Here is a 15,407-nt window from a genome sequence, read left to right on the forward strand (position 1 = left end):
AAGGAATTAAGACCCTTCCTCTAGTGATGCTTTCTGATGGCTCTCTGTCTATGTTGAAGTAAGGATCTGAAGTATGGAGGCCCTGGATTGAGGGTAGTTCATTTCAAAAAGGTATTTCTACATTCGATGTTAATATTGCTTATTTTGTAGGCATTTTTATGCTATCCGAAGGATTTTAATGTTTAAAAAAGTTTAAATAGTTTTCATCTGAAAAATACTGAAAAACAAAATTAAATTTTTAAATACCTGTTTTCTAGAACATGCAGCTTGCATTTAGTTACCAATAAGAATTTTTAGCAAACCAAAATTCTTTAAATAAATAAAATGTAACTGGCAAAATAAGTGTGCCATTTTTCATTCTTTCCCTAAATACTCCTAAATATTGTTTATTGAAAAATTAGGTAAAACTTGATCTACTGGAAAAAAATTGACCTACGGTCCATTTGTTGGTTGAGTCTCTATAGTTATCACCCCCAAGATATGAAACCAAAATTTGTATCCCCATACCTAGGATAATGCTCGGCCCATGTAGATAGTTAAGGTGCATTTAAAGAATAAATCTATATTTAAAATTATTTTAGGAATTATAAATAATTATATTTTTACAAATACTCTGAATAAATATATTTATAAATAAATATAGGAATCAGATTCCTAAAATTTGCACTCAGTTTATTTAGAACAATTGGGAGACTAAGTACTGCTTTTATCTCACTTTAGAAAAACGTGAGAAATACTAGAGGATTTGTTTTTAATAAGTTTTTTGCTGCTTGCTTTAGAAAATAATTTCATTTCCACTCAAAAATTCATTATAAATAAAATTATATCATCATTTTTATTTGTATACACAACTTTTTTATGGATATTACATTATTTACTATTCCACATCAAAAGAACATAGTTATTCCTACCTGTTTCTTTAAAAATTTTTCTATCTGATCAACATCTAAGATATAAAGAATAGATTTATTATTATAATAATAGCTATCATTTTTGGAACACATTCTGTGTTCTAGGTTCTTGGCCAAATATTTTAAATACATTATCTCGTTATTCCTAGCAGCAATTTTAAAGTAGGTGCAACCATTAGTGCCATTTTACAGCTACAGAAACTGAGGCTTAGGACATTTGGGATTCTGATTTCTGTAATATTTTCCCTACTACTATATGATATGTAAATAATACCTTGCAAATATAATTTTTGAAAGACAAGATGAATGAACATGTTGCCATATTGATCCCTTTACAAGAGAAAAGACACATTGCAAGTTCACCTTGGTTTATACTTAGCCTAGAGTGTTTTGTTTTTCTGATCACCAACAACTAAAAACTATGAAACTGAGTATGTTTGATAATTACTTATTTTACATTAGATATATAACTTATTTAAATGCAAAAGTAAGTTCGAAGAAGCTTGATAAGTGAGGCAGAATTAGCTTCCTTTTGAGTGAACTTTCAAAGCATTGGTAATAACTCGCTAAGAAGAATGGACACTGGCAGGTTTGAATCCTTGGTTGCAAGCTGACACTTTGAGGGAATGTTCTTAGCAAAACACTCACTTCAAGGGAAATTAGGTCAGGCTTCTGGAACATTTATCATGTGTACCTGTCACCAGCAAGACCCAGTCCTTAAAGTGAACTGAGATCACAAGCAATGATCCCTCCTGCTCTGGGTTGCAAAGGACACTCTAAACCAATAGTTCTACAAGTATGTGAGCTTGGCAGAAACTCCCATAAAACTGAAGCCAACGCCCATATAGTTGCTGTGGGAATTGAATTCCTTAATACTCTGTTTATAGAATTTTGAAACAGCAAATGGATTCGGTCTGTTCTGAAAAACAATCTGTCCCGTGGCTTGTTTGGAATAACATCTAGAGTTGCTATAGAAGGATGTAGGCAGACAACCCATGTCTGCTTTGGAAGTCAATTTCACCAGCCTCTGCTTGTCTCACACCGCACAGCCAGGCTGGTTTTTGCCCAACTCAGGGTATTATTTGCATAAAGGAAAGGCTACCTTCTACTGAAGCTAAGGAGTTGCTCATTTGATATAGAAACTAGAGTCATTAGCAAAATCCAGAGCTAGAGAAATTAGCAAAATCCAGAGCAATGGAAGGTAAGATAGAGTGTATGGTAAAACCAAAACAACATAAATGAGTCATAACTCAGTGTCCTTTCAGTAATCATGTGGCATCATTCGGGTGGTTTCAGAACAATGTCAGCAGTATGGGGATCCCGCATAGGAATTTGAGATTGCACCTGCATCAGGTTATGTACATTTCAGCTCAATGAATGCCATTCATTGAGGGTCTTATGGATCAAAATAACCACATTCACCAAGCAGTCAAATCTCTATATCTACTAAGTTAAGTTACCTTATCTTTGAAAGGAAGTAATTAACTCATCTTTTTCATAAATTCTTGTTGGGTAAACATACCTAAAGATGTAACAAAAAATTGCTAATTTATATGTGAAAATGGTTGAAGAAAAAGGTGATATTATTAAATGTTTGTGTAGGAACCTACCTTTATATCCCAAGAAGAATACAAAGAATAAATGGATAAGAATAAATACTTCATTTCTGTGTTGCATTGTCATACATATAGTGAGGACCCACCATATGCTAATCACTGTATAAATGGTGGAATTAAAAAGATGAGATAGATACAGTTCCTGCTTTCATCAAACTCTCATTTAAGTTGTGTCTGTGTGTGTGTCTGTGTGTGTGTGTGTGTGTGTACAGCAGATCCTTAAACAAAAAATAATGATACCCTGCGTGAAATGCCAGAGGTTATTTTAAAACTGAGAAGAAGTCAGGAACTTAAAGAAATTTTGTCTGTGAGAGGTAGCTTGTGAAACAAAGTTTTGTTTTTAACTATGTCCTTAAGAAAGATGGGGATGTTATAAATGCAAGCCCAGAAGATTTGAGGGGCTGAAGGGGGAGAGTAGGTATGGAAGAAATCTACCAATGATTTCTTGCTGGAAGAATTAAAAAAAAAAAAACTTTCATTATCACACTCTATTAAGCCAGGACCAGGAAACAATTTCTAATCAGCACTCTGATCTGGGCAGAGATTGTGCAGCCTTTTGTACCAGGCCTCAGATCTGTGTTCTCCATTCACACATGCTCACTTCCAGCTGTTGTCATTGAAATCCCACATAATCTTTCAAGGTCAAAGGGCAGTCACCCATGGCTGCTGCAGTTAAAAGGTTATGCTGATTTCTGTTGTCAAATATTGGCCCTTTTCTCTTCCAATCACTCCCATTCTACTTTTTCTAACAAGAAAAATCCAGGCTAGAATTGTATTACATGACTTTAAAGTCTTAAAAGTGTTCCCCCATTGTGCTAACACGACATGGCCTGAACAGTCTAATTCATTCTGTTATATTTCACAAAGAATTTTCTGCTACTTCTAAAATACTTTGTGTTTGTGCTGAGCCAGCGAACTTCAAAGTCTAGTGGCCTGCACAATTTGTGGCATGGCGTGGTATCTGCAGAAATGTATAATATAGATCCTATAATTTAATAAATGCTGTGAATTATGGCATCAGTAGCTAAGTAATTGCTGGGTGAGTAGGAATTGCACCCAAAAAATGACTTTAAAAAGGATGGAAGCTCTTTGTATTTTGTGGTTCTCAACATTAAGTAATTTTATTATATATTTAGAAAATGGCACCTACCTATTTGTAATTTTTTTTTCTTTTTGTAGTCTTGGACAAGTCATTGCAAGAATTCTTTTAAAATATATTGCTTCAGTTCATCAATGATTTTTCTTTCCATGCTTGGTGAACCAAAATCAGTGTTAAGTGTCTTAAAATTAGCACATGGCCCCTGGTCATTTTCTTTCCTTGTCATTGCATGTGTCCTCAGGTGGTTTAGCAAGCAGGGCTCTCTGTGAATGTTTTCACAGCAATGCGAATTAAACCTAAAAAGGAAGAACAGAATGATGGGCATTAATTTTTTTTTTTTCTGTTTTACATCCATAAACCAGGGTAGCCCTCAGGTGATACAGTTTCATGTCTGTTTCATTTAAGATAATCAGTTTCTGATGTACTCAGAGACTGCATTTCCTTATTTTTTTTTTCTCTAGTATATGTAAGAGTTTATAAGCAGAAACTGAAGCTATTACTAATAGCTTGATCTGTTTGCAGATTAACAGTTGTTACTGTCCAAGTTTAGAGAAAAATTTGATTCAGAACATAGAAACAATAAGGTTGCTTAAAAACCCCTTTTAGTTCAAAACCAGGTTAATTAAGAAATACTTTTAAGTTTATGATGCATTAAAAAATAACATTAATTTTCAAATATCTATAAAATACTAATCTTATTGTGCTAATATACTGGAACTTACTTTTTCTAACATGAAGCAAAATTTTCTTTCTTTAAATTTTTTTTTTTTTAACGGTGCTTTGAAAAATAATTCCCTAAAGCAAGTGTTTCTCTGTTCTTGTACAAAGCTAATTTGTAGTTGGGTCCACTTGCAAAATATCTATTTCTGCTTATTATAGGTATAATGTATATGTAATTCTAAATGTTTAGGGGCAACGGGGAAATTAATTTGCTGACATGACAGAAGAATGAAAGGAAGAATATTTATCCTGGGGGAGAGACTGGGGCTGAGGGACTGTCTTCATATATTTGAAGGGTAGCAAAATGTAAGGGAGATTACATTTATTCTGCCTGTTCCAGGGGCTAATGAGGTGAAGTTATAGAAAGGCAAACATATTAATGAATTATTTTTTAAAAATCAAACTTCATTATTTTATTAGTCTAAAATTCTTTATAACACAATGATTACTCCATTACTAGATGATCTTTAAGATCCCTTCATTTCCAGTTCATTCTGTGATGTCATGCATCCAGTATTTCTAAACATACAAATAGGTAAAAATCTTTTTTCACTTTTTATTTAGGCATTTTGATATCTATTAGACATAGTCCTTTAATTAAATGCTTAATCACTTGTAACTCAAATTCATAAACCCTCTTTATGTAAAGTCGAACCATGAAATTTAATTTAATGAAATACTACTCTTCCCTTCTTAACTGCAGGGATTGGTAAAAAGATGTGATAAGGCCTCTGGGCTAGATTGGATAATCAAGTCTCTAGCATTATATTTGTTGGATTAAAATGCAATAAAATTCATTATATAAAGATAACTAAACAAACCTGTGTTCTAATCCTAATTCTGCCACTAGCTGTGTGACCTTAGGCAAGTCAACTTCATTGAGCTTAAGCTTCCTTTTCTGTAAAATCAGAATATTGCCAACTACACAGAGTTGCAGGAAGAATTAGAGCTAATATGACTAAAGTGCTTAGCAGAGTGCCAAACACGTAGTAAATACTGAATAAATGAAAGCTATGGTCTTGATGAAAATTAATGCTACCTAGAGTTGTTCTATGGAAAAATTTTTCAGCTAGGTAGCTTAACTTTATAATACCTGTTACCAGCTTGATCCATTTCCCTAATTTTAAAGTGATTGCAAGTTAAGACGTGGAATATCCTTGAGCCTTGCCTTAAATGTGTTAATTAGCTCAGAGAGTTCAGGTTCTGCTTTCCCCTTGGCACATTGGTACATAAACCAAATGGGGAAAATAGGAAAAGGAGCAGAATAGTGTATTAACAGAACAACATTTGCCAAAAACAAATGGTATCCTTGTCAAATTATTTAGGAAATCGTGAGTTAAATGGTATTAAGAAAGTTTGTTTATTGCAGGAACTTTCAGAGGCTTTAATATGTAATTTTTCCTCATCATTCTCCAAGGGTGGGTGTGATAATGTTTTCTGAACTTATTTTACTATGGAAATCTTTATTTAATATGTATTTGTGTCTTTGTTTTTAATTCGTTTGTGGTAGAGCATTTTGGGGGACTATTCTACCTAGCACGGTTTGGGAAGTGCTGATATGAACCCTGATATGGAGGATGGAACATATCAGTATTTGGAGAAGAGCAGGTGGGACATCTTGGCTGCAACACAGAGAGTATGTATTTGGGTGGTATTGGAACTACTACCTGAAATGCTGAGAAGGTGTATTAGAGGCCAGATTTTGAAGGGCTTTAAATACCTAGCTAAGAAATCTAAACTTAATTCTCAAAGAAATCATGAAATACTGATGGCTTTATTATCAGACAAAACACACCAACCATCCATGCGTTCTCTCCCTGTTGTGCTAGTAGATTAAAGTGGAGAGAAGATACCTAGCCAGCATCACAAATTTCTTTGCCTATAAGGGCCTTACAGAACATTTAAATAAATAAAATACAATAAAGAGTATTGGGGAGTGTGGTATATTTGTAAGCTCACGCTCAGTTTAAAAACTTTTGTATGCAAAAAAAAAAAAATTAGTACTCTGCTAGCCAAGCAAAATGTGTTTGCAGACTGAAATTGGCCCTTGGGCTGCTAATTTGTGGCACTTTCAATTCTAAAGGGAAAGACTGGCACTTATGTTGGTTAGGTTAAGTACTAGGCTGCTATAACAGAGACCAAAAAAATAAGGTGGTTAAAGTACATTAAAATCTACTTTTCTTTTTGTAATTGTTCCAGATGACAGGCTAAGTTGGCAGGGGGGGTTCCACTTCACACCGTCATTCAGGGTCCCAGCTTCCTCTGTCTTATTGCTTTCCCATCCCATGGGCTCTGTCTTTGTCTGCAGACCAAAATTTTAAAATTCGGGCTTAATGGATTGGTAGAAATATACCTCCACCCCACCTTAAAAAAAAAAACAACAAACCTGTTTTCTAAGATATTCCAAAATACAAGTAGAGAAGGAAAATGTGACTGGACGTAAGCTAAAATAATTTACATTGTGCTTTAGAGGGCTACTAAATAAGGGTATCTCAAGGCACTCATTTGAATCACTGAATCAATATTCATTACACACCTAGAACCAGAGATTGTGCTGGGCCCTGTGGGCATTGTCAGATCAGGAGACACAGCCTGCTCTTACCTGGTTTGTTGTAGGAGTGCTGAAGGGCAACAGGAAAACAAATCACTGTCAAATAAAGAGAAAGAGCCTATGACAGAAGGCAAGTCAAGCTGAAGCTCTACTCAACAGTATTGACCGAGCACAGCTGCTAAGTATGGACTGAACTGGGGGGACGGGGAAGAGGAAGGAGCCACGTTCCCTCCCCTCACACGGCTCATAAGCCAATGGGGAATTCACCGAAGGAGGAATGAAAATTCCAGGGAGGAACAGTTGATGAGGTCACCTTTTCTTTAGGAGTAGGAGAATTCTGTGAGTTCTGTGAGAGCAGTGTCTTCGGGATTTAGCTCAGGGTCTTCATGTCACAGACAGTCCCAAGTACTTATGGAATTGTAGATGGCCTGACCATGAAGGAGCTCTTTTCTCTTTGAGGAGCCCAGACCCAAGCATGAAAAGTCCCAGACATTGGCCTGGCTTACCAGTGACGGGACCATGTTTACCGTGGGAGAATAGACTAGAGATACACTCGTCCCCATGCATCCATATGCGTGGATGTTGGTTCCAGGACCTCCGTGGATACCAGAATGCTCAGATGCTCAAGTTCCTTGTGTAAAACGGCACAGTTGGCCCTCAGTATCCACAGGTTCTGCACCCTCTATACGGAAGGCGGGCTGTACATTCTTTGTGGTGAAATGACCTGTGTATTGCAGTTGGCCTACATCTACTGGCCAGATGAGGTTTGATAATTTAGAGCTGAGGGCCTTTGCTCTTCCAACAGGACAAACAAACATACCACCTCATGTCTAAACTTTCCTCCTCAGATACGTTACCTCTGTTTCATGGACATTTCAACTTTCTTTAAAGACCAGCCCTCCAGATGGTTTGTCTATTCCTTCCCCAACCTCTGAAGGTTCTGCAAGGTTACCTGTGTCTCTGCAAATCGAACTTTTTTCCTTTAAGAGGTAGATAGATGTGCAGTCCCTTCATGAGATACGATTTGGTTCCCATATAATGGCATTTTCCATAATAACTGCTGATATCATCAAGGTAAAGAGAGATGCTTCTCCTAACCACCCATAACAGAATTTAGCTTTTTATATTTCTGCCTCTCTAGAAAGCCTAATCTCTCCCCGCTGTGAGTATGACTGACTCCAGGTATTGAAACCTGTACTCTAATTGGAAATTCATTGAACAAGACTTCAGTGAGGGAACTATTTTAGCCATTTTATCTAAAATGAGAAAGAATCTGCTCCTTATTTCAATGTCCTATACAATTGCTCCTGAACAGTAGTTCAGAATTGGAGAGAGTCAGATCAGTGTGCAGTCTGGCTTTTCACCTAAGACATACTTAACGGAAGTATATGTTTTGCACTCATTTCTGAGAGGCCCTGTTCAAAACATAAATCTTGGGACCTTTGGGGAATGTTTAATCAGCTTTCTATTTGAAGATCTTTTAATGCTAACATCTGAATTCTGAATAACGTACTTGAATTTGCCTTTTTATTGTCTTTTCTATTTTTCTCTCATCTTGCAATAAAGTAGAACACCAAGATTGGTGTTATTTCCCTGAAAGTCATTTTTGTGATTTGGTTTGTGTTAGTAAGAAGGAAATATTAATCTGCTCAGGTTTGCTTAGTAATTATGCTAGCTGTGTCATTTTTTCCATCATTTCTCAGGTCTCATTTCTCGTTGCTATCTTCTTCTGGAGTTCATCACTGGGTTTCCAAGTAATTGGTGAAGGAACAAAACCAGTTTCATAGTCATTTAAAGTTACATGGAGTGTTTACACTGGCCTTTCCTTGGGGACATATTATAAACATGAAGTAGTCAAGGCAATCTGAGAATCTCATGATACTGTATAGGGATGGTTGCTTCAGAATTTGTGAAGTAATTCTACTCTTTATTGTTATTTTTCTGGTTATTGTACATTGACATATATTTCATCTTCTAAATTACATATATTCTATTAAAATGGCCTTAGGGGCTTCCCTGGTGGTGCAGTGGTTGAGAGTCCACCTGCCGATCCAGGGGACACAGGTTCGTGTCCCAGTCTGGGAAGATCCCACATGCCGTGGAGCGGCTGGGCCCGTGAGCCATGGCTGCTGAGCCTGCGCATCCGGAGCCTGTGCTCCCCAACGGGAGAGGCCACAACAGTGAGAGGCCCGCATACCGCAAAAATAAATAAATAAATAAAATAAAATAAAAATAAAATGGCTTTAGGAGGCAGGTTGCTGGAAGGGGAAGGAGGATCCAATTGTTATTTTTGCAGTGACTTTCAGGGTGACACAAAATCCTAGCTTTAGTGTGGGACTAGATGTTTTTTAGCCCCTTGTGTCCATTATATAATGCTGCCCTTTATCTCTGTTTTTATTTGGTCTCCCAAAAATATTAACCATAATCACAACAATAGGACAACCCCAGGCATTTCTCATCAGGGAAACTGATAGCACCATCTCAATTGGAAGCTTTGTCTAAGTGGATTGCCCATCCTGTCCTTGTCCTGTTTAGTTGGGAGGAACTATTTGGATAGTTCATTTTAATAGTTTTTAGGTGCACGTTGGCTTGATTTCATTGCCAGAGGTGAGAGAGAAAAAGAGACAGAAATAAGAAGTTCTGTTAACGTTTTTATAAAAAAGGAAAGAAAGCATATTGAACCCAATTTGAGTTGCGTTCATTCAGAGGCATGTCTGGAGTGCGTACTGCATACCAGACACTGCGTTAGGACCTGAAGGGCTGGAGGCGCAGAAGATGCTCTCTCTCCCCGCAGAGGGCTCACAGTCTAATGTGAGAAAAAGACAAAGTTACAATTCAGTGTGCCAAGTCCTAGGTTAGAGCTTAGTACACCAGGAGAATATTGAGAAAAGAGGAAAGAAGTCTTCGCCAGCAGTGGGGGTAACCAGAGAAGGTTTTTGATAGAGATGACAACAAAGCTGAGATTTAAAGGACAAGTAGGAGGTGGACAAACAAAGGGTATGAAGGACAAGGCATTTCAGGGAGGAGCATGTATTCCCTCAGGCCAAGAGGTAGGGCTGGAAGAGAAAGACAGAGATAGAAAATGAGCCTGAAGAGGGAAACAGAGGGGGTGTGGAGGTCTTACGCCACATGAAGGAGTTTGTACTAAACCCTGAACACTCTGTGGGGCTCTTGCAAGATTTCTGACAGGACAGTGAGCTCTGAACACATTGCGTTTATCTCAGATTCCTCAACACCTTGTTCTTTTCTACCTCAGGGCCCTTGAACATGCCAGTCCCTCTGCCTTAAGAGCTCTTCCTCCTTCTTTTCTGGGCTGCCTCCTTAGTATCTTTCAGATGTCAGCTCTTAAGAGAGACCTTCCCTGACCACTGTTTCTAAAGCTTTTCTTATTTGTTTCCCATCATGCTGGTGAGAAGTAGGAAGAGCCAGGGCCACAGTTGGAAGGGAGAGATGGAGATGTACATGGAGTGAAGAAACAGTATGAAATGAAATCAGTGGAGATTCGTTGGACATGGGTATTTGTAAGAGGCAAGATTCAGGGATGACACCAAACACAGAAAATGAGATGAACAGTGGACGGTTCATTGAAGTAGGGAATTCAAAAGAATAAGAACAGGTTTTTGGAGAGAAGAAAAGGAACTCAGCTTTGGACATGTTGGGTCTGAGGATACCCGTGAGCTATCTGGATAGAAATATCTAATAAACATTTTGATTTATGGGTTTGGAGCCCAGGAGAGAGATCTTGGCAAAAGATAAGGATTTGAGAGTCATTGGCCTATAGATTCATTCATGCACTGATTCAACAAATATGCACTTACTAACTGCTGTGTCCCAAGTATTAAATACAGTGGTGAAGCAAGCAAACATTTTTCTAGTTTCACAAATATCACAGTCAAGCCTGGTAGCTGATATCATGGAACTAAAGAAAATAACATAGGGAATATATATGTAAGGAGAGATGAGTACAAATGCTGGAGAACACCAATATTTAAGAGGTGGACAAAAGAAAAGGAACAATCAGGAGAGGATGATGGTTTGAATGGATGAATACTCAGGTTTCCCCCTCCCAAGTCCTTATGCTAAACTAAACTAAGTTTTCAAAATAGATTGGTTGCTTTTTCCGGTGGCAGGATTAAAGTACGTTCACATTCACTCTGTTCAGAAATTCATTTTAAGTCATCCTTAAAATAAGGAATTTCACAGGTTGGAACTGAAACGAGTATCAGCCCGCAAGCAAGTGACGCAGACAGAGATGAGCAAGAGCTGGAGATCAACCCAGATTTTCCCACTCAGCTCTGAATTTCCTTGCTATTGTTATATGGGTCTTAACTCAAACTTAACATATGTTGTGGTTGGATTTCCTTTGTTATAGTCCGTGGGATAAATGTGATGTTAACGTTGTCACAGTAGAAAGAGATATTATGCTGTTTTGCCAAGACTTCGTTAGAGATATTTATTTATTTGTTTGTTTGTTTATTTATTTTTACTTCTCAGTTCTTTTAACCCAAGAGGCAACACCTCAGGCACTTACCAAGTAGAAGTCAACTACGTACCTGGGTGTGGGTTGTTTTAAGAGGTGAAATTTCTTAGGCACTTCTTCAAATGAATTTTGCCTTTTTAAAAAAATTGTGGTGCATATACATGATTCTTTTTTTATTAAGATATAATTGGCATAAACATTCTATGAGTTTCAAGTGTACAACACAATGATTCAATTTGTATGTATTGCAAAATGATCACCACAATAAAGTCCAGTTAACATCCATCACCACACATCGTGCCATTTTATTTTAAAAAAGCAAGTTATGATTATTGCATATTCTAAAAATTAGAGCTGCTTCATCTAAAATATCATAGATTGTTTGTTTGATATAAAAATTGACTGAAAATTGTCTTTTAATTCTCAGCCAAAACATCTTTCTTATACAAAAGTCCAATGTAACCAAAAGAAAAAGAATAATTTGTAGGTCCATTTATTATTCTACAAAGCATGGTGATTTTTTTTGCATGTGTTTATGTGCATGATATTTAACAGATTTATTGGTGCATAAACTATGCCACAGGTAAACTTGCTTCCTTTTAGTAGTGGGCAAAATCTTGCTTTTATCAATGACATAAATCTTATTTATGGATTGTTTGTTGTACATTCAGACTAGTCCAATTTCTTACATTGCATTTCTTAAAGGTATGTTTCTTATTTCAAAGAACACTTATTTAAAAAAAAAATCCCTTCAGCCAACTACTTTTCCTTGACCCTAATTTTAAAGCAGATTACACTAGCCCTATAAACAGATCCCTCAACTAGATTCTACCTGTGAGACTCAGAATCAGAAAACTTTAGAGGCAGAGAGGGAAATGACATTCATAAATTATGTATTCCTTGCCATTTATAAATATGTTCCTGTATATTCCATAAAAATAAGCAGTTGACAATTAGATGTAATATCAGATATCTTAAAGGAAATTAATTATATCCAGCAAAAATAAAGCAGATACAGAAATCAAAGAGTAAGTCATTTTGAACAATTAATTTATTATCTTTTCTCAAAAAATAAGGTTCAACCCACCCCTCCACAAAAAACCCTTGTCTCAAAACAAATATAAAGTTTTATTTGTGCTCAAAAGAATTTGTGTTTATGTTTCAAGGTTTGGAGCTCGTCTTTTGCAGTCTGACTTCTTAAGGATTCACGCTATGGTGCCTGTAGAAATGAAGGGGAAACATCTTTAAATCTTGTTTGGTTTGAAGGAATGGATAGCTAATCCCTATCAGATGTTTCTTTAGAGAACAAGGTTTAAAAACTGTTTGGGAATTTAGCTATCCTAGCTGATTCTTAGGTAGGCTGTTTTCATCCCAGTTGTGGAGGTCTCAGAGGTCAGCCAAGGTAACCATTTATTTTAAATCGTCTTTTGTTTCAGATTTCCTGTTGAACTTTTTTTTTTAACCATTTCAAAAATCACCCAGTTGTTGTGTCGTAGCTTTCCATAACCTCCAGATTCAAAGATTCAAACCAAAAAACCATCTATGTAACTAAATGACTATACCCTCCTACGTGACTCTAACTAGAGCAGAATATGAAATTAGACTTCACATTTTTTAATCACAATGAAACTAATATTTGAAATTCTCTTGTCAGATGTCTTCTATTTATGACACTTCGCTTCTTTTGTTTTTGTTTCCCCAGGACATTTGGGCTTCCAGGACAGTTTTGTCACATCAGGGGTTTTTAGTGTGACTGAGCTAGTAAGAGTGTCACAGAGTAAGTATAATTTTGCTTTGATTTGGTACAGATTTGCCTTGGGTTTGTGCTTACCTTTTGCCTAGGCCTCCTAAAGACATAAATACCTTTCAGAATCTCCTTTTCATACTCCCACTGGAAGAATTTTGCCACGTAGTTTGTTTGACAGCCAAGAATTTAAGTCAGGAAAAATTAATATCATTTTAATGTGAGACAAAGGGAAAGAACTGAAATCCTGAGTGTCTCACATAGTCCCTAGTCTATAGTGTGAACCTGTTTTTAAAAAATTGAGGCTTCCTGGATTTCTAAGAAATTCTGAGTTTTAAAAGAATTTGTTTTTGACCTTTAAAGAATGCTAATGCCCTTAGCATGAGTGACACCGTGCAGCATGATCATTACCAGCTTGTCAATAATCACCAACAACAGTGAATTAAGAGTACCTGTCACCACCCTGTTCCATTGATCAAAGGGTCATTGATTCTATTTTTGCCATGACATAATCCAGACAGTCCAAGGAGAAAGTATAGGATTCTCCCTCTCCCTCCCTCCACCCCATGTAAACACACACATCCCACACACACACACTGTTGCCTTCCCACAGAAACATCTCTTTGTTTTTATTTAAAACCATACCTATATTACCCCTGAAACTAACATAATGTCATACATCAATTATACTTCAAAAAACTAATAATAATAATTTTCATCACGCTTCAGACAACTCTGCAGGCCTTGAAAAGATCATAGGCCTTAGGCATTGTGCCTATTGTGCTTAATGGATTAAAATAAAAGTTTCTGGCTAACATTAAAAAAAGCGTATCTACAATGACTATGGTGTTCTAGGTCCCAATACCAAGGAAAAATATGCTAAATATTAAAATTTTATTTTTTATCCCCCTTCAACTTCAAAATACCACTGGTGGATAAAATTTACATTGTTGAAATTGGTTTCAGGCTGCATCAACTTCTTTGTGGAATGAGGTGGAGTAAAAATAAATATTTTTATTTCAAGTTCATACCCTCCATTCACTGTATTACAGTCTTGCAAGCTTGACCAAGGAAGCAAGTCAATCTCATGACAAGATGTCAGGTCAAGCAAGCCAAGCCATCCTGATCTCACAGGCTCAGGTTCTGTCTGTTCTTATTTCTTAAAAATCCAGAAAGTGGGATACAAGGTGTGGGCAGGGGATCTGAGGGTGGAGGGAGAGTCTATCCACCAAGCACTGTGCTAGGTTTTCATGTATGTTACATAAAATTAATCCTTGCGATAAACATGTGAGCTTAAGAAATTACTCTCATTTTTACAAATGAGTTAAATCGAGGGTCTAGTTAAGTCATTTTTCCAAAGTCAAACAAGTGGGTAAAAGGTTAAACTAAGTCTGTGTAGCACTAGGATCTGTACTCTTAGACTAGCCCAGAGGATCTTGAAGAAATCTACAACCTGAGACTAGACAGGGAAAACAGCAGGAAGGTAACCATGGGTGTTAGAATTCTACAGTCGGGAACCCTTAGTTAATGCTGGGATGTTCTGGTGTAGGGGGTCAGAACCCTAAATAATGAAGCATTATGAGCAGCAAGTTATGACTTGGAATGGCGAAGTTGCTGCCATATGATGAAGTGTGCTTAGAGTACCAACCAGCAAGCTGGAGAGAAGATTGCCTTGTTAACTTGGAGGATATATACTGCCCTAGCATAGCTGATGGCCCAGTTATTTGCCATAGACAAATAAAAATGCATTTGTATGTATATTTTTTTACGTTTTTAAGATTTTTAAAAGGTGATCATCATCGTACATTTTTCTTTCAATTTTAATAATAATAGTAATATAGAGTATATGTATTAGAGTATAACTGTCCTAATGGCATTACTGGGGCATACATTCATTCATAGAGCCCTTACTGGGATCTAATCATAGCCTTAATGAGTGAAAAGAAAACCCTTTTAAGATTGGTGCACAAGACCTTTTTTATTCTACCCTTGCTACTGTAATACGTACATTTAGTCTTCATTACTGTCAGTGTCCTGAGGCCTGGGGGTTTGTATGTGAAGGCCCACACTGCTCAGAACCATCTCCAGAATCTCATCCTTCTTCCACTGTCTCTATGTCCCTTTAAGGTCTTCTATCCCAAGCCTTATCAGTCCCAAACTTGACTAGATTTCCATTCAGTCTACCACATGTGGTTGCCAAGGGAATTCTCAACCTGCCTTCAAGATTGCCAGGGGATATGGCCAGACCACACACTGAATCTACAGAGGGACCTGGTTTGTTTCCTG

The 15,407-nt window shown here is 36.9% G+C and overlaps 1 protein-coding gene across 3 annotated transcripts in view; it reads left to right on the top strand.

Moving 5' to 3' along the window:
- The window catches only part of NFIA (nuclear factor I A), a 386,801-nt gene that overhangs the window by 223,939 nt on the left and 147,455 nt on the right, over window positions 1–15,407 (top strand). For all 3 annotated transcript variants that reach the window (XM_060089880.1, XM_060089882.1, XM_060089881.1), the window contains exon 4: window positions 13,080–13,154. In XM_060089880.1, coding sequence (XP_059945863.1) covers window positions 13,080–13,154 — 75 coding nt within the window. The remainder of the gene's footprint in view (window positions 1–13,079; window positions 13,155–15,407) is intronic.

This window comes from Mesoplodon densirostris, chromosome 2 (assembly GCF_025265405.1).
Source record: "Mesoplodon densirostris isolate mMesDen1 chromosome 2, mMesDen1 primary haplotype, whole genome shotgun sequence".
Lineage (NCBI taxonomy): Eukaryota > Metazoa > Chordata > Mammalia > Artiodactyla > Ziphiidae > Mesoplodon > Mesoplodon densirostris.